Genomic DNA, 24,533 nt, shown 5'->3' with positions numbered 1-24,533 from the left:
AATATTTACCTTTAAAATTGATGACAAGCTGAACATGGACAGAAAAAAGTACAAACCTCTTTGAATTGGATTAACCCCTGAAGCTAAACAGAGGCCACCAAATCTATTATTAAATATTTGGTTAAATTCTAATGTTGCAGTTGCATTGTTGGTGATTTCTATTCCTGCTGCCAAACCATCATAAATTCTGTTCTTACGAAGGACAGGATGGCTCTGTGTGGGGTGGCTCTGTGTTGAGATGAGGACTCCGGCTTGGGCGTTTCTGAAGATTTCATTCTCTTCTAACACACCTGCAGAGCAAAATGTAAACCAAGCATGTAATCAGTTATTGTTTGTTCTTTTTAACACAGTCCTTACGGTTACATACATATGCACAAGGATTTCTCAATACCGAGTAAAATGATTAAGCATCAGTTAAAATAAAATCCTTAATCCCTAGAGTACAATGATGCCTATGTAAGTGTCATGAGGTGTGAGCGAGTATACAAGGATGCTGGCAAAAGCATCCTAATAATATCTATTTTGTATTGTAGCCGAGTGATTCCTGTATTCTGTGAACAGGCTTGATACCATTGTGATGCATCATTGTACATCAAGCAACCTAATGTGCATGCAAGTATTTGACTTGAAGTGAAGAGGTTAAAGAGAATACAGTGTGCACCATGAGTCAACTGGGAGTTGTTACAGCTCATGACCATCTACACTAGAGTGATCAACGGGCTAATGGAGAGAGAGGGAGAGGGAGAGAGAGAGAGAGAGATATATATATATATATTTAGTTCTTTTGGGGCTGCAAGTCTCAGAGAGAGAGAGAGACACAGATATATATATATATATATATATATATATATATATATATATATATATATATATATATATTTTTTAGGCCCAGTCCAAAGACTAAATGTCATGCAAAACCTGATGGAAGTGAAGAGGTTGATGTGTTCTGAAAATGGACAGCTCTAATGTCCATCTTGCAGAATTATCACAAGCGGGTACAAGTCATAGGTCCTACCACATTCTATGATTAAATAAATGATAGATATGACTTACCTTTCCCACCATTGAATATACAAATTCCAGCTTCTCTTCCGTCAAATATTTTGTTACGCCTTAAGACAGGATTGCTATCAGTCTTGATCCAAACACCAGCCATTGCATTATCGAAAATTTCATTTTGCTCTAGATGGCCAAGACCACCATTGTATACTAATACCCCTCCATTCTGTCCACCCCATATCTTGTTGCGGCGGATGATTGGATTACTACCCGTCCTGTCGTTCACACAAAAGACAAAAGTGCAAATGAGACAAAGTAATTATATTTCAAATTCGAAATAACTTGGAACTGATTTCAGAAATATCCAATCATACAATTCCTTAATCAGTTTTGGATTACATGACACTTCTTTATTGGAGATTAAATCTACGTTAACGAGTGCATCAACAGCCTTTTTACCTGATTTGCACACCGGAATACAAGTGGTTGAAAATATCGTTGTCTTCTAGAAGCCCATGGCCATTGTCATAGAAGTAAACTCCCACCTGCTTACCGGAGTGGATTCTGTTTCTTCTTAATGTTGGAGTGCTTCCTGCATTAAAAAAAGGGAATACGTGTGTCAGTGCTTTGTATACCTGGAGGCACACGATGAATAGTAGACAGGAAGCAGATAGGAGACCATGACAAGGTGAGGGCAAGGGAGTAAGTGAATGGAAATTCAAAGAAACTAGCAACTACACTTGGAAAGAGAGTGGGTGAAATCAAGAGGAAATGAATGAGGTATTCATGTATCAACCGCCATTTCCCCTTCATATGGGAGTCATTCCCAACACACTGCTTGGGTCAAACACAGTACTGAGAGATGGCTCATTCATCAAAAGATCTAATAGGAAATAGGCAAGAACTGGATAACTAACAGTGTTTAATGAATGAAATAGATTTAGTAGCCATGTAATAACTGCTGAAACAATTGTTTTAAAAGAAGATTAGATAACTATATGGGTAGGGATGACAGGTGATAAGGGACATGGAACTGCCTAGTGTAGGCCTCATGGTCTCTTGCAGTCTCCACCATTCCTATGTTTTTATGTTCTAGTCTAAGCTGGATTATCCCCACAACTTCACAATGAAGCAACCCCTTCCCTTTACGTCCGCTCATGAAAGAGGTGGCTCAAGATTTGGACTGAGGAGTATAGAAACTGATGTCATAAAGTTGGATAAACTGTATATGGGGAAAATAAGAAAACATGAGCAATGACTGGGGAGTTAAAAAGGAGACAAAAACAAATAATACAATAACTGCTCCCTAAACTTCAATACTCATGCATTCGTAGCCCCAAAGCAGCAGGAAAGAGCCCCGAGGCATCCTTATAAATCTCTGGAATGAAATTATTTGCCTGTTGTCCTATGTTGTATTAGTGTGGGACTGGTAAGCAGCCAACTCTCCTTATAGGAGAAGAAGAAAAAATAAAATAAAATAAAATAAAAACAAATAAATAAATAAATAAAATAAACACAAATAAATAAAATAAAGTCCAAAATTGATAACAGGGAATTAATTCCCTTCCATTATTACACATAAAACAATATCAAATCAAAAACATATGCCATCATACCCCTGATAAGGGATGTGGCCACCCAAGAATTCCACCCTTAACCCAGCTCCAGGCAATAATCCTATATTCATTAATCCTTACCTGTGGTGATCCAGACACCTGCCAGTGTGTTTGCATACACTTCATTGCACTCTATCAAGCCCTGCCCCTTCTCATGTACATAGATACCACCATGTTGCCCGTGATGGATCTTGTTGTGCCGTACAATGGGGTCGCTATTTGTGCGGATCTGAATACCAGCCAAAGCATTTCCTGTGGAGAAAAAAAAATATATATATATAAACTTATATACTTCCATTTTTACAAGGGAGGTAGCCAAAAAAACAAAGACATAAAATATACTCCCACCCATTCCATCCCCACATACTCCACTCCCATTCACCCCTCTTTTTTTGGCTCCTCCATGATCACGGGTCATCCCTGCATCTCACCCGCTGCCTTGGGTCAGAAGCAGTACCACAAGACAGAGCATATCCACAGCAAGGCCACTTCTTCATTAAATCAGCAAACTCTTTTTCTGTCTCCTCATGCAGAAATGGAGAAGACAGGGAGAAATCCTTTTAGTCGGTCAAATTATTTTTTTCTTTCCCCATCCACTACCTTTCATACATCACAGACACCATACATACACAACAATTCTCCATTCACCCCTATCTTATCTTCTCCTGTCCTTCCTCAACAGACATTCCCTTTTTTCGCAATGCCTCTTTTAAACCCATCGATCCATCTCATCCTTGGTTGCCCCCTCATGTTCATTCCTACCTTTGCCTTCCACACCTCTTTTACTAATCTTTCTTCACTCATTCTTTCCATGTGTCCAAACCATCCCAATACTCTTTCATGAACCTAACTCCCAACTTCCTTTCCACCACCGTTCTCCTCTTCACCTTGTTTCTCACTCTATGCTGCACAGTAACCCCTATCATACTTCTCAGGCACCTCATCTCAAACACATTCAAACTCCTCTCTTCTTCTCTTATGTTCCATGTTTCTCACCCATACAGTGCTGTTGGCACAATCACTCATTCATACAATCTCCTCTTAGCATCCATTCCCAAACATCTATTTCTCATTACAATTATTAGTCCCACCAAGGCATTTACTTGCTTCTCCCAATCTACATTCTACCTCAACCTCCACTCCTCCCTTTCCTGCCAAATTCATACACATACATACATACATACATATACCAAGGCTTTTTCCCTCTTACTAGGGAGGTAGCCAAAAAAGAAAAGGCATAAGATCATTTCCACCCATTCCATCCCTGAAAACACTCCGCACCCCTCCACCCTCCCTCCCATCTCAGCACCTCCTAGATGACGGGTCATCCCTGCACCTTGTCCACTGCCCTGGGTCAGAAGCAGTGTCGCAAGACACAGCACATCCACTTCCTCCAGTCTCTCTCCCTTAATACTTACAGTCTACTGCCACTTTCTCCCCTTGTACATCTCATCACCTTACTTTTACCCACATCTATCTTCAATTTCCTTCTTTTGCACACCTTCCCAAACTCTGTCACCAACTTTCTCGATCCCTCCTCCGATCCTGCTACAAGCAGTCATCAGCAAGCAACAACTGGCTCATCTTCCACTTTTCTCCATTTTCTTTAACCATCTCCAATCCCTGGCCCATTACTCTTGCATTTACTTCTCGGACCACCCCATCCATGTATGTGAACACCCATGGCATCATGACAAATCCGTTTACCCCAAACCACTCACTCTCTCCATTTCTAATTCTAACACAGGCTCTACTACTATTGTAAAAACTCTTGACAGTGCCTTCCTGTCTAAGCCTTTTCCAAATCCATAAAGGCCCAAAAAGAACATCCTTACCTTTACCTAAAACTTTCTCACACATCTGCCTTACAACAATAATCTGATTGATGCAACCTCTACCTGTCCTAAACCCACATTGTTCCTCAGAGGAGGTGATTATATGAAGGGGGTGATTGTGCCAACAACACTGTATGGGGCAGAAACATGGAACATAAGAGAAGAAGAGTTTAAATGTGTTAGAGATGAAATGCCTGAGAAGTATGGTAGGGGCTACTAGGCTGGATAGAGTGAGAAACAAGGTGACGAGGGTGGAAAGGGAGTTGTTGTTGTTGTTGTCGTTCCCTAGACTGTCTGTCCGAGCAGTCCCGTCTCCCCAAGGAATGCCATAGCCGAAACTGGGTTTTCCCACAAATCCTTTATAGAGCGTATGTTGTGTTGTTTGCGTGCATGATTGTGTATAATGCAGTCTTCCATTATGTGTTGTATGGTATGGTATGGTGTTACATCCTGGGCAGCTGTTCACAATGCGGTCATCCAGCCTCTTTTGGTAGCTTAGAAGTGCTGGGTGGTGACCGCACCGCAGTCTGGCCAAGTGGACTCTGTCCTTTCGTGGGAGAGAGGATTCAGAAGGGTGGATATCAGGGGGTCTGGCATGCAGCAGTGTGTTGTCTTTCAGTGTGTTAATGGAGCGGTGAGTGATATGATTATGAATATGTTTCCGGAGGCTGGTATTTGGTGGTTGTGGAGGAAGAGAAGAGAGTATCTGTGCGTGATAAGGGTCTTTGGGTGTTGTTTTAATGTTTCTTGGTGTGTGTGGGTGTTCTGCTATGTAGTGTAGCGGGTGTAATGTGTTTGTGGTGGCTGCGGCAAGTGTTTGTGTGCCTCTCATGTCGAGGTGGTCCTTGACTTTGAGGACTTTTGTTTCATGGTGTAAATGGTCTGTAGGTGTTGTATTTGTGCAGCCTGTAATTGTTTTTAGGGCTCTGTTTTGTATGATTTGAAGGGTGTTGTGGTGTGTCTCACTGAGATTAGGAGCCCATGCAAGACTCGCATAATTCAACACTGAGCATATGCATTGTTTGTATATTGTTATATTAGTTTCTTTGTTTTGTCCAAACGTTGTTCCAGTGATTGACTTAAGTGCGTTAAGTCTGGGTGTGCATTTGTTTTTTATGTTTGGAAAGGGAGTTGGGAGATAGGGTTGATGAAAGAGTATTGGGATGGTTTGGACACATGGAAAGAATGAGTGAAGAAAGATTAGTAAAAAAACGTGTGGAAGGCAAAGATGGAGGGAGTGAACATGAGGGAGCAACCAAGGATGAGATCGATAGGGTAAAAGGAGTATTGGGAAAGAGGGTGATGTTTATTGAAGAAGGAAAGGAAAAGACAGAAGATAGGTGTGAGTGAAGAATGGTTATGTATGGATGATGCTGTGTTGCATGGAACAGAATGGGTAGAGGAGGGGGATGAGGGAGTATGTGTAAATGACATTTCGACACAGTCTTCTCTTTTTCTGCGTGACGGGATAAAGAGAGGGGGTCTCTGATTAAATGAAGCACAGTCTTGCTATGGATCTACTGTGTCTCACTACACTGCAGGGGCGAGGTGCAGGGATGACCCATCAGCCAGAAAGAGCAAAGATAAAAGGAAGGGATGGGTGGTGAATGGAAGTGGAGTATGTGGGGATGAAATTGGTGTCAAAGTTAAATGCCTTTGACTACCTCCCTTGTGAGGGGGAAAAAGTCTTTGGTATGTGTATGTACTTCCTTCTATCTGAAAAAATACCCTCTTCCTCTATCATTTCTCTAATTCTCCACCACTTCCCATACTTCTTTCAATTTCTGGTAACCCTTCCCTTTATTCCTCTCTTCATTTTGCTCAACTTCAGCATTTTTGTCCCTTTTCCCCACCTCCACTTTACCTCTATTCTCTAATTATCTTCTATCAGACTTGACAATTACCTGTTCTCTCCCCTGTATACATTTACACTCGGTACACTTCCAATCATCCATTTGGATACAACTACACAGTCTATGGAAAGACCAAATGCTGTGTACAATCCTTCATTCATACAACCTTATACTTGCACACTTGCCCTTATACCTACTGTGCATAATACCACTAATTTCACCCACACATTTTGTTTTGTTTTGTTTACCATACTATTTTCATCATATCCACTTGTCTGCTCACTGCCACATGCAACACCAAATATCTAAAACTCTCACCCTCCATGAACTTCATAGCGGTGTAAACATACATACATATACCAAGGCTTTTTCCCCCTTACAAGGGGGGTAGCCAAAAAGTAAAAGGCATAAAATCATTCCCACCCATTCCATCCCTGAATACACTCCACACCCCTCCACCCTCCCTCTTATCTTAGCACCTCCTGGATGACGGGTCATTCCTGCACCTTGTCCACTGCCCTGGGTCAGAAGCAGCGTCGCAAGACACAGCACATCCACAGCAAGGCCGCTTCATTAAATCGGCGACCCCCCCTCTCCGTCCCCCCATTGCATAAAATGAGAGGACGGGGAGAAATCCCTTCGGGCTGCGTCAAATTTTGCTCACACATACTACCTCACCCCCCATCCACCCGCCCATTCCACCTCATGCAATCACATCATCCATATACAACCATTCTCCATTCACCCGTCTTCTGTCCTCTCCCGTCCTTCCTCAACAGACATTCCCCTCTTCCCCAAAGCCCCCTTCACCCCATCCATCCACCTCATCCTAGGACGTCCCCTCATGTTCACTCCCTCCACATCTGCCTTCCACACCTCTTTTACTAGTCTTTCTTCACTAATATTCTTTCATCAACCCTATCTCCCAGCTCCTTTTCCACCCCTGTTCTCCTCCTCACCTCCTCATTTCTCACTCTATCTAGCCTAGTAACACCCATCATACTTCTCAGACACCTCATCTCAAACACATTCAAACTCCTTCTCTCTTCTTCTCTTATGTTCCATGTTTCTGCCCCATACAGTGCTGTTGGCACAATCACTCCTTCATAGTCTCCTCTTAGCATCCATTCCCAAATGTCTATTCCTCATTACACTCTTTATTCCACCAAGGCATTTACTCGCTTCTCTCAATCTACATTCTACCTCCACTTTCACTCCACCTTTCCCTGCCACATTTGCACCCAAGTATCTAAAACTATCCACTTTCTCCAGTCGCTCTCCCTTAATGCTCACTTCCAGTCTACTGCCACTTTCACCCCTTGTACATCTCATCACCTTACTTTTACCCACATTTATCTTTAGCTTTCTTCTATCACATACTCTCCCAAACTCTGTCACCAACTTCCTCAATCCCTCCTCCGATCCTGCCACAAGTGCAGTGTCATTCGCAAACAACAGCTGGCTCACTTCCCACTTTTCTCCATTTTCTTTAACCATCTCCAATCCCTTGCCCACAACCCTTGCATTTACCTCTCGCACTACCCCATCCATGTATAAGTTGAACAGCCAGGGCGACATAACGCATCCTTGACGAAGTCCCACCTTTACCTCGGACCACTCACTCTCTCCATTTCCAATCCTGACATAAAAACTCTTGACAGCTCCCAGAAGCTTTCCTCCTATCCCGTATATCTGCATAACCTCACAATAAGCCTTTTCCAGATCCATAAAAGCCCAAAAAACATCCTTCCCCTTTCCTATAGCTTTCTCACATATCTGTCTTACCACAAAGATCTGATCTACACAACCTCTACCTGTCCTAAATCCACACTGTTCCTCACCAATTACTCTCCTAATCCTCTCAATCAAGATCCTCCCATAAGCCTTCCCAACTACTTCATTATTTTTGTGAAGACACACAAATACACCTGTAACAATGACACACAACTTACCATAAATATTATTGTGTTCAATGAGGCCTCTTCCCTCACCAAAGATGTAAACACCTCCTTGTCTTCCATTATATATCTCATTGCGCCTTATGCAGGGATTGCTATTTGAGGTAATCCAGACTCCAGCATACTTGTTTGAATGAATCTTGTTTTCAATGAATTGTCCAAAGCCATGTTCATGCACATATATGCCTCCAGTTTGACCATTGTGAATTTCACAACGCACTACAGTTGGATTGGCTTGTGCTTTCACCTCAAAGCCTGCTATTCTGTTGTTGTGAATGTCATTTGCCTCAAAATAACCCTGAAAGAAGATAATTTTACTATTACAATTAAAGTACTACAAGAGCATAAATAATATTAATATTACACTTACATTATCATGAAGCAAACAAAACTGGGACGAGAGAACCCACTGACAACTATTTTCTAATAAATAACATATGAAACAATTTCATGCGATGATCTATTACATAACATATCCAGAAAGTCTCACCTGACCACCATCAAAACAGAAAATGCCAACATCCCTTCCATGATGAATATGGTTCCGTCGCATGATGGGATTAGCATAATTTTTTACCCAGATCCCAGCAAGGGCATTCCGACTGATCTCGTTGTCTTCATACAAACCCTGGGCACGTTCGGTAATGATGAGGCCAACATTTTCGCAGTCACTGATCTCACAGTGGCGGATAACGGGCTCTGCTGCAACACCACTTACACTAACAGCAGCACCCACTGAAGAAAAAAAAGGTGTTTACATGAGTATAAGTACCTCTTAAGAATAACTAACTGCTTGATATAAGTAAATAATATAGGAAATATAGATGAATTACAATGTAATCCTCCAATTTCTTGTACTAGATACACTAACCCTTTCCAACTGGACTTCAAGAAAAATCAAAAAGAAGAAAAGCATGAGGAAAGGTTAAGAAGAGCAGAAGGAAAAGAAAGATAAGATGGGAAGGAAATGAGAGGAGATATAAAGGAAATGAAGAGGAAGTGATGAAAGTATACTAAAGCTGTGTAACACAATATTTCAACATGCTAAAAAAAAGATCAATAATAAATTGTAAAGAATACTCACAAACTGATAAACTCTTGATGATGCAATGTTCAATGGTGGGAGAGCAATTTTCCTGAATTTCCAAGGCATAATGCTTTGTGTGGAGGACAGACTCTGACCGATTGGGAGGTGAAAACTTGATTGTGATGTACCCGAGGTAGGCTTGGGCTGCCCCTTCTTCAAACATAATGGTCGAACCACATTCCCTTTCAATTACCACATTTTCCGCAACATTTCCTGCAAAAACCCAACGACACACAATATAGCCAGTTTTTAGTCTTCATTATTCTCTCTTCAGTGCCATAACCCATCAACACTTCATTCTACATCACAACATAGTAAACCCATAAACAATAACTTCGAGTTTAAGGCCTTTACTTACCGGGTGCTGCCCCTATGAAGCTCACATTGCTCATTATTTGGAGCATTTCACCTTTGTACTCTCCTGAGTGAATGAACACCAGAGGATTTTCCAACTCATTGCAGTACTCAAATGCAGCCTGGATTGTGTCAAAGTACATCACTGACCGGCCCTGATCCTGTCAAAAATAAAGCAAAGCAAATGTAGTACCCATTAACACATATATACTAATGTTGAACCTGGGGTGTTGACTTAACACATTTTATGCAGTCAATATTTTAGGGGTATTCTTACAGACATACAGAAAAAACTCTTATGATTGGTGACTCCATTTAATAGGAAATCAAAACATTGATCACTTTTACCCAATCCATCCATTTCATCCTTGGTCGTCCCCTTATGTTCACTTCTTCCACACCTCTTTTACTAATCTTACTTCACTCATTCTTTCCATGTGTCCAAACCATCCCAATACTCTTTCATCAACCCTATCTCCCAACTCTTTTTCCACCCCCATTCTCATCACTTCCTCATTTCTCACTCTATCCAGTCTAGTAACCCCTATAACTCCTCCATTCTTCCATGTTTCTGCCCCGTACAGTGCTGTTGGCACAATCACTCATTCATATAATCTCTTAGCATCCATTCCCAAATGTTTATTTCTCATTACACTTTTTAATCTCCCTACGCATTTACTTGTTTCTCTCAGCCTATATTCTACCCCCACTCCTCCCTTTCCTGCCACATTTGCACCCAAGTATCCAAAACTACCCACTTCTTCCAGTCTCTCCTTTACTATTGACTTCCAGTATACTGCCACTTTCTCCCCTTGTACATCTCATCACCTTAATTTTGCTCACATTCATCTTCAATTTCCTTCTTTCGCACACCTTCCCAAACTCTGTCAATAACTTCCTTAATCCCTCCTCTGATCCTGCCACAAGCCCAGTGTCATCAGCAAGCAACAACTGGCTTATCTCCTACTTTTCTCCATTTTCTTTAACCATCTCCAATCCCTAGCCCATTACCCTTAGCTTTACCTCTTGCACCACCCCATCCATGTATAAATTGAACAGCCAAGGTGACATAACACATCCTTGCAATGTCCTATCTTTAACTCAAACCACTCTCTCCATTTCTGATTCTAAAACAAGCTCTACTACTACCATAAAAATTCTTGACTGCTCTTAACAGCATTCCTCCTATCCCATATCTCCAATACCTCCCATAGTGCCTTTTATGTCAACCCTGTAATAAGCCTTTTCCAAATCCACAAAGGCCCAAAAAAACATCCTTATCTTTTCCTAGAGCTTTCTCATGTATGTCTTACCACAAAAATGTGATCCATGCAACCCCTACCTGTCCTAAACCCACATTGTTCCTAACCAATTACTCCCTCTATTCATTTCCTAATCCTCTCAATCAAAACCCTCCCAACTACACTTAACAAGCTAATCCCTCTGAAACTACTACACTCACACTTGTCCCCCTTTCCCTTGCAAAGTGGAACTATACTGGCACTCCTCCAGTCCTCTACCCTCTCTTAAACATCAAATAAACTCACCAGCCAGTCCACCATCACTGTACCTCCTTTTTTAGACTTTCTGCATGACACCCATCCAATCCAAGTGCCTTACCTGCTCTTATCTGAACATCTGCCTTCACCTCATCTTTTCTTATTTCTCCTCTCTTTTCCTCATTCATGACTGTTATTTTCTTAGCACTTCCCCAACTACCTTTCTCTCCCTATCCTCCTTCCCATTTAGCAACTCCCTAAAATACTCTGCCCATCTTCCTCTTACTGCTGTCTCTTCCATCACTCATCTCTCCATCTGTACATTTTACCTTTTCTTCTCTATTTGATTTGCCTCCTCTTCCTCTCTTAATTTCCTTCCAAAACACCTTTTCATTAATTTTTGCTCTCCTCTTTGCCTTCTTCATCTTATGCTTTATTTCTCTTTTCTTTGTACCTCTCATATGATTCTTTCATCCTATTTTGTAACCAATCTGTGAATGCTCATTTCTTCTCTTCTACAACCTTCTTTGATTCTTCATCCCACCACTCACTACCCTTCCTTCTATTTCCTACTACCTTCCTTGTTCAACATACCATCTTTGCACACCTTGTGACTCCTTGAAACATCCCTACTCCTAGTTCTATTCTATCCTTCACTCCCTCCCACTCTTCTCTCAGCTTCTTGTACTCCACATTTTCTTTCTCATTTAAGCAGTTTACTTTAAGCATTGCCCTACCTTCTGTCCTTTTCCTCTTTCTCCATCTATACTCCACTCTCAATGTACCTTCCACCAAATAATGATCCGATATTCCCCAACTCTCTCCCCTTAGAACAAGTACATACAAAACTCTTCCTACTCTTCTCCTGGTTACCAATACATAGTCCATTAAAATCCATCCATCCACCACCCTCTTCCATGTGTACTTACATATACACATATACCAATGGCTTTTCCCCCTTACAAGGGAGGGCCAAAGTCAAAAGAATAAATAGAGAAACAAAGTATCATAAATATATAACACCATTTCTTCAACAAATAAACCTTGCTTCCAGAATACAAGATTTTATGATATAATCAATAAAAATGCCCACCTTTCCTGCACTGAAATGATATCTCCGCCTAACATGAACACCATGGTATAACTGCTTGATGCTCTCCTTCCAAGGGTTCTCATAGTCACAATCCTCAGGCTGAACAAAATCAAATTTGCTGGGCGCTGGATTGAACAGCGGGAGGTCATACTCATATAAGGACTGGTAGAGATTTTTCCTATTAAAAAGATAATTCTATGATTAGAATATCATAAAATATGCTTATTTGACAATGTTCACCAATACTGTCATACATGAAAAAGTACACATAATAATGAAACATGTAACCAAAATATACAAAAATATACACACAAGTAACTAAGATAAAACTTACCATAACTCGTTGTCACTAGCAATGGAATAGAATCTTTTACAAACTTGTGCCACACGACAAAGGTCTTTTTCATACAGGTAAGAGAAAATGGTGAGCAACACTTCATCTGGCAACTCATACAGGAGATAGTGGGCAGCATTGCTTGTTCCACCTGAAGTAAATAATCACAAATTCAGAATTTAACTCTTACATACATACATACATATACCAAGGCTTTTTCCCTTACTAGGGAGGTAGCCAAAAAATGTAACTCTTAAAATATAAATTTATTCCGTATCAAACTAAAATTATTCAATAACAAACCATTATCTTATCTTCACTCCACTTCTTTTTTAAAGTTCTTGATAAAAGAACAATAAATGAAATGTTAATGGCACTTGTAATATAATTAAAATTCTGATACAGATATTGTTCTTTCAAAACTTTAATACAAACCTAATGTTATTTCATTTGAAGAATATGTTCTTCTCGGCCTTTTTCTTGCAGGAAGCATTGAAGGGCAATAGGCGGTTGCGGCGGTGGTAGTGGGTGCAGCTGTCGCACAAGCTGCCACTGCTGCTGCTACTTCTACAGCATTTGAAGCCGCAGTGGCTGAGGTGGGTGCTGCTGCTGATTCTGATGTGTTTGTGTTATGGTGGAGCTGGGAGTTTACAGGTGGTTTACGACGGAGATCGTAAGGGGGGCTGTGGTGCTGCTGATGCTGTTGTGGTGGCGGTGGTGCAGATGGTCCCCCTGCCTGAACATGATCTGGTGGAGGGCCTGCCCCTACACTTAACTGCACCACATAATCAACATCTGTAAAATTAAAAATACGAGTTACCAAAACACCCTCCACTTGCATAAAAAATAGCGGAGCTTTCACGTCAAAATCTAATTAAATTCACCTCTGTTGCCTTATAAATTTCTTTGTATACAACATGTACAAACCCTGAAGTTACATCAACACAACTAATTTCTACTTCTACCTTTTTATTTTTCACATTCCTCAATTAGTGGGTCACCTACCAACCACACAGCAGGATTTATTCAGTTCCTAAACACCAAATGATACAAGATGAAAGGACTAGTACCCCTGCCCCCCTAAAAATAATAAAACTGACAATGGGCATGAATAATCTCAAATATAGGTAAATTCTCCCTTGCCTCCTCTACCAACATATTTTCTAAGACTTCAAGTCTGCCCTCGGCAACATTCCTCACATTCCATACTTCTATAGAACTACTTAAGCTGTCCAGTCCAATGTCAACTTTTTTTCCAAGTCCATATATATTAAAGAACTTCGAGTATACAGGTCTTTTTCCCCAACCTACATATTTGTTTCAGAATGAAGACCAATCAATACACCCTCTTCCTTCCCTTGTGACTTCACTCATCTATCATTTTTTTCTGCCTTATCTGATCCAGTATAATTATACTCCTTCCAATCTTGTTTACCTTTATTGACATAAAGTAGTACAGTGAGTCCTCGTTATATGGTACATATGCGTTCCTGAAAACCTTACCACAAATTGAAATTACCGTATACCGAACCCAAGTTTCAAATTATGGCAGACGTTTTTTCTCCCTGCTCTTTTCTCTTCAAAATATCTAATTTTACCTCCAAAACACTACCGGATACTGTATCTGTGAATTTTTTTTTACCGTAAATAGAATCAAGGGTAGTAATTACCAAATACTGTAACTGTGAATTTAACAGAAAAAAAATTACCGTATAAGGAGGACTCGCTGTACCACATGTACCTTCATCCAACCATGCTGAAACTTGCCCTAAGAGGTTGATACTCTGTCTCCAGGCTAGGCTAAACATATGATAAACTTTGACTGTAATCCCCATACCTTTTACACAAAAATATAAACAACAATGACTTCCCTCCCCCTACACCTTTCAAACTTTCCAACTTCAACATTTCACATCCCTTAGTTTTCTCCATCTCCATGTCTGATAATTCTGCTTGTACAGCTTTAACAGTGAACAGTATTAAAATTATTCTTCTACATTTTTTTAATTCTATTTCTTTGACATTTTTTGTTTATAACTTATTTTAACCATGATCTCCTCCTTGGACTTTTTAAATTTCCCATCCCACCTTTCACTCACAGGGGCAAGACTAACCCATCTGACATTACCGGTAGCATGCTATCCCTGTACACTCAGTCTTCTATAAATCTTCCTACTGACCAGTGATGTAATACTCTTCCTACTAAACAAAACAGCCTTTGGTTACATTTTACTTTCAACCAGCTGGTCAAATGTAAACAAATGCTGTGTGCCGATATTATGGTTTTGTATACAACTAAGGAAATCCCTATCCCACCAAGGAGTTGAACTTAACTATAATAGAAATCAGAATAAGATGAAAACTGGCATCCAGTTAGATAGTGAAGATACTTTGTTGGGAGGCATGTAGCTACAGCTGAAGCCATCAACTTTGGGACAGGTAACAGTCAATGCTAGGAATCTGAGGAGTGCAGGATTCAAACCCACAACTAAGCAAATGCAAGTCAAACACACTTCCAATTATGCCACCAGCACACTACCCAGTAAGGAAGGAGTTCATGCGGACCATGACCCCTTCAATACTACATGGATACCATGTGGACCAAAGCAGCCTGGTCATACCCAAAATAACTGGAAAAATACCACTTGATATAGAAAAGGGTCAACTGACATCAGTTACAAAAATAAACATGACAACACCTAGAACAAAAAACACCTGGTATAGAATGTATCAATTAAGGACTACAACACCACTACTACAAAGGGTGTAGCACAGGGATGAATAAAACAGCCTGAATAAGAGGAAAAGCTCCACCAAGACTGAATGGGGTCAATACACAATGGTGTCAAGCTTGTTTCCTCTGGTGGACAAAATTTGAGATACCACATTCCTTTGTGGACCACATTAAAGTAGTGTTTATATCCTGATGCAAGAAAGAAATTGGGAGGCCTCATGTCTGACACAACTACTACTATACAACCCCTCTAGTTACCATAGGTGTGCCATGGACATGAAGGAAATAGCCTGGTGGCAGGCAATAAAAGCACCACTTGGTATAAAAGGGGTCAATTAAGAATCAGCAGGAAATGAACATCCTGTACACTTGAATCAACAACAACACTGATGGAAAATGTTATCAGTGGCTGAAGGTTCTACTCAGACTGACAATATTTAAATGCCTATTAGTTGTGCATCAATTGTTGGAAATGAAACTGATTAATCATGCAAGAACCATGTGTTAATCACCAATATACAAAAGTTCACTACACATGCAAAACATTCAAATGAACACATGTATTATTCAATTACCTCCACAACAAAAGGACCTCTTACATACACAATGGAGTTGTTTCATAGTTCAGATGCCAATGCATTTGTATAATGGTTATGATGAACAGTACAACGTGGTAACGTGTACTTTTTAGTGAATACACAATCTATGTAATTCTCCTGTCACTACCAATAAAAGAAAACCATGGAAATGGCTCGAGCTATGGAATGAAAATTACAAATTGAGAAGGGGGTAGAAATTTGCAGTCTACAAGATGACAATGCAACATTTCCTCCATGCCAAATAGCATTTATATTTTCTTATTCTAGTTGTTGCTTAGCTACTTTATTCATCTGTGTTTTATCTTTTTGGTAACACAAGGGTTCAACCAGTTTCATTTGACCTTTTCAGTACCAAGTGATTCTTTCCTCCAGGCTATTCTGTTCAGCTAAGAAACCTTTGATACTAGAGGGTTAAAACCAATCAATCAATCCATTAGCTCAAATTTCTCTTGCAGGAGACTTAATGAGACCCATGTTCCTACATAACCAGCAACAACCATATATCACTCAAAGGGTTAAAAGAATACAAACATGACACTGGGTGTCAGATCTTAATTTTTTTTAAATGAAAGAGGAGAGCGGTAGGATGTCTTCTCATTATAATGTAGCTTTGTTGCATGTTGCTAGCACATAGCCTATGTAAGAAAATGACAATTTGTTGGCAGTCACATTTGAACACTATAATGCCTATGTTGTGCCCTGAAGATTTAAGCACATTGACAAGGAGAGTTCTGTCCATAATGATGCCAGCTACAGAAAATAAATTTATAAATGTAAGTAAGAACACCCAAACTACCAAACAAAATAACAGACAATGACATCACATTACTTGCATGTTTATCAAACTGAACTTTGAATTGTATTACATTCCATTACCTTTGTGGAATGTTTACTCATTTCATTGACCGTTTCCACATACTTCTAGGTTAAGCCTATGCTCTAACATAATTTGATATCTAACGAGCATTTTGTGCAAATAAATTTCCAATTCTGATGTCACCCCCCCCCCACACCATGCAACCAAGTCTCCAAATTTTTGGATTCTTTTTCTGGCTTGCTATTGTACCCTACTTAATCTGTTGCCATTAATGAATTTTGGGGACCATAGAGACTTGGCATATTCCAAATACTAGCACATTAAAGATCTATATAATTGGTTGGTTATAAGTAGACTTGAGAAGTCAAAGATCATGTTAGCAGTCCTAGAATCATATTTCTTAAGTGTATTTGGTCAGCTGAAAATCAACTGCACATTCCATTCAAACAGATTTGGAAGTTCAAATACAAAGAAAAAATGTCAACCTCAATCACGGACATGAAACAAAAAATTTGAATCTTAAGAATTGTTCCCTGGCATTATGTACACAAATTAACATCATCTACTATAAATAATAAATATCCCCTGCCCCTATTTCCAATCTATATATATGTGAAATTATAAATTGTAGATTCAGATGCAAGATGCCTTTGGGGATTAAAGTGTCATGAGAAATAGGCATCTGGGAATGGATGTAAAGAGGAGATTATATGAAGGGGTGATTGTGCCAACGGCATTGTATGGGGCAGACTTGGAATTTAAGAGAGGCAGAGAAGAAAAATTTGAACATGTTTGAGATGAAATATCTAAGAGTATGTTAGGGGGTTACTAGGTTGGACAGACTGAGAAACAAGGAGGTGAGGAGGAGAGTGGGAATGGAAAAGATGACAGAGAGAACTGATGAAAGAGTATTGGGATAGTTTGGACACAAATAAAGAATGAATGAAGACAGATTAGTAAAAGACAGATGGCAGAAGTAGAGGGAGTCAATTTGAGGGGATGTTCCAGGGATGAGATGGATGGATTGGGTGTTGAACAATAGGGGAATGTCTGTTGAAGGGAGACAGCAGGAGACAGGGATGAGTGAAGAGTGGCTGTGTATGGATGATACTATTATGCAAAGGGGGGTCAGGGGATAGGGGTTATGGGGTGCTTATGTGCGAGTGATATTTTGACATAGCACATAGGTATTTATCCCTGTCTTCACTTTTTATACATGAGGGGATGGAGGGAGGGGGAGTTTGCCAATTAAATGATGCGGCTTTGGTGTGGATGTGCTACATTGCTTCTGACCCAGGGCAGTGGATGGGATACAGAGTTGACACACCATACACGAGCAACTACAATGAGAGGAGGGAAAGGGAGGTGGAGGAGAGTGAAATGGGTAGGAGTAGGTATGTGCCTTTGATTTGGCTACCTCCCTAATAAGAGGAAAAAACGGTTTATATACATATATATATATATATATATACACACATTTTTATGAAAAAGAGGTTGATTATGAAGACCAGTTACTAAATGAAATATTAAAAGTTGCAAGTAAGATTGAATTAAAAATGTATCCTAGACCACATATTTCACTCCAACCTATTGGCTACCCTTGGCTTCTGCACCATCATGCTACCCTATGTACATGATGCTGTACTCAATAAATGCTATTTATATTTCAGTAGTTCATATATGATAAGAATGTGCTTTTTTTCTCTATGAAATTAGTTATTAGACAGCTGAAAGAAAAAAAACAGTGGAATAGACTGTACTTTGTAGAGTTGACCAAAGTATACACAGGACCACTAATGTTATCCTATGAAGGTAACTTCAAAGAAGACCAAGAACAAGGTGGATGGATAGGATAAATGGGACAGTGCAAAAGATAGATGTGAATGGGGAATAGTTATAAATGGACAAGGAAAGATGCCACCTAAAGGGACATTCTTCTTGTCTACTATATACATATATATCCCTAGTTTTGCCTTTCTTCATAGGTCCCATGTAACCAAAGCTATCCTAAAGGATTTTTTTGGCATCATATTTATGATAATTTATAAGTTCTTTATAAAACGTACTCACAACTGGCATGTATGTATATAAATATATATATATATATATATGTTGCCTTGAATTTCACAAAGTGGAAAAACCCAGAGCCCACAGTGGCTGAAAATGGTCCTAGAAACCTCTCACAGTTCTCTCCGAGAACAAACTTTGGATTGCTGTCTGGATTATATCAGTGTGGAACTGTTCCTATGTCACCAACTCAAGGTGATAGGGAGAGGAAAGGAGAGAATTGTCAGCTCTCAAGTCTGGGGACCAAGTGCCAGTCCCCCAGGGCTGCACCTCTTGATGGAGGTGAAGCAATTGATAGGTTTTGAAAATGGTCAGCTATGCTGTCTGTAATGCAGGTCCACCACAAGCAGGTTTCCATCATTGGTCCCTGTGTGTGTGTGTATTTACCTAGTTGCATTATACGGGAAGGGAGCTATGCTTGTGGTGACCTGTCTTTGTATCTCTCAGCATCAAGTTTTTTCCTTAAAATCTTTATTAGTGTTTGTACACACTGTTTCTTTGTCTAATTTGTTTCAAGTATCTATCACTCTGTGTGGGAAGCTATTTTTTTTAGATCTCTTCTGTAATTATCTGTTTTTAGTTTCTTTTCATGTCCTCTTTTTTTTCCATTGTCCCATTTTAATAAATCATTCTTATCTAAGATTTCCATTCCCTTCATAATTCTATAGATGGTTAGTAGGTCTCCTCTTTCCCTTCTTTGTTCCAAAGTTGGTAATTCTAATTTGGACAATCTTTGTTCATACATCATTTTGGAAAGAGTTGGTGCCAGTTTTGTTGTTGCTCTTTGTATTTTTTCTAATTTCTTATATTCTTTTAGGTACTGGTTGTCCATAGTGTTGCTGTGTATTCGAGTTTTGGTCTTAATAGTGTAGTTAATTTTTTTATCACTTCCTCGTCCAAATAGGCAAATGCAACTTTTATTGACCGCAATAAATTGTAGGTTTATCCGACTATTTTATTAATGTGCTTATCCAGTGTCAAGTCTTTGCTGTTCATCACTTCAAGGTCTTTTTCAGAGTTTGCTTTTTTGACCAATTTTATAATCTCTCGATATTCTGTTTTTACTTTTTCCAACTTCCATTATACTACATTTCTTGATATTGAATTTCACTTCCCACTTTTGAGTCCATTTCCAGACCCTGTCCAAGTCTTGTTGTAATGAGTTGCAATCCTCCTCAGTTTTTACTTTCTGTGTGTGTGTGTGATTCACCATGGTCTTGGATCATATGTTGGACTCATGATCGACAGTTATCAACCTCCCAGATGAGAGCTGAGCTCATATGACCGATCTATGGGTAATACTGTGACCTTACATGCACACACACCCCCAACTTCCCACCCACGAGAGTTGGAGTAACACCCCTCAGCGCACCGATACTGAAATTATTTCATCCCCGGGCAGAATTCAAACCCAGACCAACATAGTAATGGGCATGAACTCTAACCACCACACCACGAGTGTGTGTGTGTTTGGTTGCATGCATGCATGAATATACATAGACTAAATGGCTAAAAGATGCATTTTCCAAATACATACATACATATACCAAAGGCTTTTTCCCCCTTACACGGGGGGTAGCCAAAAAGAAAAAGGCATAGAAATCACTCCCACCCATTACATTTCCCATATATTCCACTCCTGTCCACCTTCCTTCCTATCTTGGTACCTCCTGGATGATGGGTCATCCCTGCATCCTGTCCACTGCCCTGGCTCAGAAGCAGTGTCACAAGACACAGCACATCCACATACACACACACACATATAATATATATATATATACATACACACATATACATATATGTACACACATACCAAGGGCTTTTTCTCCTTATAAGGGAGATAGCCAGTCAAGGCACACACCCATTCCACTTCTATCCACCATCCACCACCCTTGTTTCCACCTCATGTTAGTTCTTCATGGATCCCTGCCTCCAGCCCACTGGCTGGGTCAGAAGTAATGCAGTAAGACACAGTACAAATATGATAATCTAAGTATGATAGTTGGAAATCGAGGATATAGACTGAAAACTGTACATGAACCACCAATAACTCCCATAATTAGGCAAGATAAATTGGGGAATAGGAAACAGGATCCAACGAGAGTTGCTCTTTTCTATCATAATTAGGTAAATACACACACACACACACACAAGATGATGATTCATGTGGGACATCATAGATAACAACATCAACTCTCTCACTCATTCCATACTGGCTGATATATTTCTTGTTATTGGCTCTGCCCCAATAGACTTTTATAACTCTTACTCTTCTCATAATTCATCAGCTCTTTCATACAGGCATTGATATTTACTTGACAGATGACCACTACTAAAATTATAATGGCATTTATATCATGGTAAAACTTGACAGATCTGGATTTCAGGATAACCCGGAGAAAATATTTGCTAGCTTTAACCTTCAAAGGTACATTAAAAAGTTCAGGTAATGTTTTAAAAAATCAACTAAATTAAAAATGAAAACTCTTGTCTACCTACATTTGTCTTCCAATACACAAAACTTGTATTTTATTATATAACTTAATATAAAAATAAGACGTGTCTTTAGAGATGTTTGAGGAATGTTAACTAACCATCTGCTAGTCAGTCATTTGCAATACCAATGCTGAGTCAATGATAACTAAACATAGTAATTATGATACAATGTTGTTTGATCACAACAACACAAAATTCCATCACAATAACTTTCCCATAATCTTTCTAAAGAATTTCCTGCAGTGGCAGAAAAACAACAAAGGCACTGCTAAAACCTCAAATTTAAGCTAAACTATATTTTCCCTAAAAATATTTTTGTACAGCACAGATGCATCATATGAAGAATACAAAATGTATATCTTATCTATTAGAAAATATACTTTTTAAATAAATAAGTTATCTTTAACCTGCATACTAAATATAAGAAAACACTAACCAAGATAATTATCAATGGCCACCAGTATCGTAATAATTCTATCTTACTGGCATTTATAAAAACATGTCAATTTCCCCTGAATCACTGCCCTCTTCACCTCTTTTACTGTCCCAACAATCCAGCAATTCCTATGTTATACATCAACCATCTAAATTTATGCCATGAATATCACCTATACTCTTATTCTATTTTAAATTATCTTTACAACCGAAGCAGTTCCTCCAGATATAACCCCGTAGTACAATTCCTGTTCTGGGTACTGTGATTCCAGGAAAAATGAACCATTCTTGACTGGTGCACCACGAACAACCCCATCTGCCCCTAGGCGATTTCAGTTCTTCTCAAAAGTGGAACTAAACGTATTAAAATAATCTGCCCATTGCATGAGAGTTTGATTATTGGTATTCAGATCTCAATCAGAGGCCAAGAGAACAAGGAATGCAAAATCCAACCGAAACAAATGATTTTGCGCCAGCTGTGTTGACATTCGACGACTCGCTGTAAACACTGGCCCACCCGACCATCAGAACACAACGAAACAAATATGCACCAGATGCTTCAACAAGGCTGAAATTACGGGTCTTCAAGTCACTTCAGTGACTAAAATAAATTACAGTATTAATGTTAAACATTACCACAACGAAACCAACCTAACAGGTTATCTGATAAGCTTGCTACCGGGTATTTCTCCTGTCTTCATAAATGACTACACAAAAACCAAATACAACAATCATTCTTAGCTGAAATTCATGGATATGGCAATGGAAGGACGCATATTAGAAACGTACATATAACAAAGGAGAGGCATACAACACTTTAGACGAATCAGGTGCCCTGTCCAAGGTTGAATCTTAGCCTTGAGAATTGCCAGTCCATCTCACTCCCAGAACCATACATTCTTGTATCACTTCTAAACTCTCTTTAGTTATGCTGATTCATATGAAATACAACAAATATACATGTAATAAGTAACCAAGTAACTCCATTTTGATTACTAATCGACCCTTTCCATATGTGATTTATGGGCTTATGTTGAGGAGTACTAAATCCTTTGGAAAAACAAACTTTGTAATTACTCAAAACTTACCATTATTACGTCGATTTGGGGAACTTCTTCGGCGTAAAATTTTCCTTTTAGTAAGCTTTTTGCTTCTCACACAAGGAATTCGTGTTCTAAAGGGCGTTGTGGACATTCTGAACACTATAAAGAGCGAAAAATATTGAGTTATGAGAACAAAGAACACCCTTCCCCCTACAGCAACCTACGAACCACTGAACCAGCCATTTTGTACAGAGGAGGGAACTTAGCCAATCATAAGGTAGGAAAGAGTCACGTGACCTTCGTTCTCAACCTCTTTCATTGTTTTTACATACATTTAATATGTACATATTAAGTCACTTAGCCATTAGTTTCATATTATTTAAAAAATACCAAACAACAATTTCGTCGCGCAAAATCAATACACCCTAAAAATGAAAGGAAAATTGGTTAGAACATTATTGGAACATAACCTTGAAGCAAGACAATATCAACTATCAACCTGTCATTATCAAGGGTGTATTCGATTACCAGAAAAATATGTTATAACATTCATGATTTTATACTCATAAGTAATGTTATTTTAATAATCTAAGGTTTGAAATGAAACTCACAGTGACGAGGGTAAAGCCTGAACTCGCAACGTTTACCATTTCTACTGTAAACAATCATTTACGAGATGACTATTGACACTATCACCCTGGTAAATCGTGTTTGAATGTTTGCATTCCACTACATTGTGTTTTTCCGTGTTTCCCATGTAAATTTATAAAATTAATAAGTCAAATAAACTTAATCTAATAAAAATTAAATAAGAAATAGCTCATTAGTTACGCATTATGTATACGGTGCGGAAAAAATCTATGAATATTATTTTTTTCTATATTGGATGGTACTTCCTTGTCTTCCTGCTGTCGACAGGCTGTCTTATTCATCACCATTTTGTACTGGTGATGGTAAGACCTAAAGAATCATGATTTTTCATATAATGCAGATAGATATAATATACATAAATCGAAATCATAAATGGAGGATTACTTTAAGAGTTGAATGGAAAATCTTGAGAAAATTTATCAGGGAATGAGAAGAAGGAAAATTTATTTTAAATTGGGAAATATAAGGAGAAAATTAAATTTCTTAGATATATTTAAAACAAATGGACACGCACACAAACAAACACAGAAGTACAAATACACATATGTGCACAAACACACGCACGCTCGCATATACGTATATATACACGTGCACACATATAAACACAGAGACATACACACACGCGAGCGCATACACGTATATACACACAAGTGCATACACATAGACACTCAAACAGAAACACACATAATGCACGTACACACGCGCGCGCACACACACAGACATACACACACACGCGAGCGCATACACGTATATACACACAAGTGCATACACATAGACACTCAAACAGAAACACACATAATGCACGTACACACGCGCACACACATACATACACAAGTATACATGTATGTACACACACATGCGCACATAAACACACACACACACAAACACATAAACGCACATGCACAAACACATACACACAAACACAAACGCGCATACACACATGGGAAGTCCAAGTTCGAAACCCGCTTACTACTTGAAAGTTTCACTATCACAAGCCGTTACTGTTTCCCTTATGCAATGAGATGGAGTGTGCGTGTGTGTGTGTGTGTTTGTGTGTGTGTGC

General features: G+C 39.2%; 1 protein-coding gene across 1 annotated transcript in view; it reads right to left on the bottom strand.

Moving 5' to 3' along the window:
- The window catches only part of FBXO11 (F-box protein 11), a 41,224-nt gene extending 18,164 nt beyond the window's left edge, over nucleotides 1-23,060 (bottom strand). Inside the window, exons 1-12 of the mRNA XM_076198740.1 lie at nucleotides 22,865-23,060; nucleotides 13,064-13,423; nucleotides 12,629-12,779; nucleotides 12,295-12,472; nucleotides 9,707-9,863; nucleotides 9,346-9,561; nucleotides 8,752-8,996; nucleotides 8,256-8,559; nucleotides 2,697-2,867; nucleotides 1,459-1,591; nucleotides 1,054-1,274; nucleotides 57-290 (exon numbers count right to left, since the gene is read on the bottom strand). Of these exons, the coding sequence (XP_076054855.1) occupies nucleotides 57-290; nucleotides 1,054-1,274; nucleotides 1,459-1,591; nucleotides 2,697-2,867; nucleotides 8,256-8,559; nucleotides 8,752-8,996; nucleotides 9,346-9,561; nucleotides 9,707-9,863; nucleotides 12,295-12,472; nucleotides 12,629-12,779; nucleotides 13,064-13,423; nucleotides 22,865-22,970 (2,476 nt within the window). The 5' untranslated portion in view covers nucleotides 22,971-23,060. The remainder of the gene's footprint in view (nucleotides 1-56; nucleotides 291-1,053; nucleotides 1,275-1,458; nucleotides 1,592-2,696; nucleotides 2,868-8,255; nucleotides 8,560-8,751; nucleotides 8,997-9,345; nucleotides 9,562-9,706; nucleotides 9,864-12,294; nucleotides 12,473-12,628; nucleotides 12,780-13,063; nucleotides 13,424-22,864) is intronic.
- Between the last annotated feature and the right edge of the window lie 1,473 nt (nucleotides 23,061-24,533).

Source organism: Oratosquilla oratoria, chromosome 15 (genome assembly GCF_046742065.1).
Source record: "Oratosquilla oratoria isolate Oo_2021 chromosome 15, ASM4674206v1, whole genome shotgun sequence".
NCBI lineage: Eukaryota > Metazoa > Arthropoda > Malacostraca > Stomatopoda > Squillidae > Oratosquilla > Oratosquilla oratoria.
Note: the sequence above shows the minus strand (reverse complement) of the source record. Positions and strands in the feature narration are given on the sequence as shown.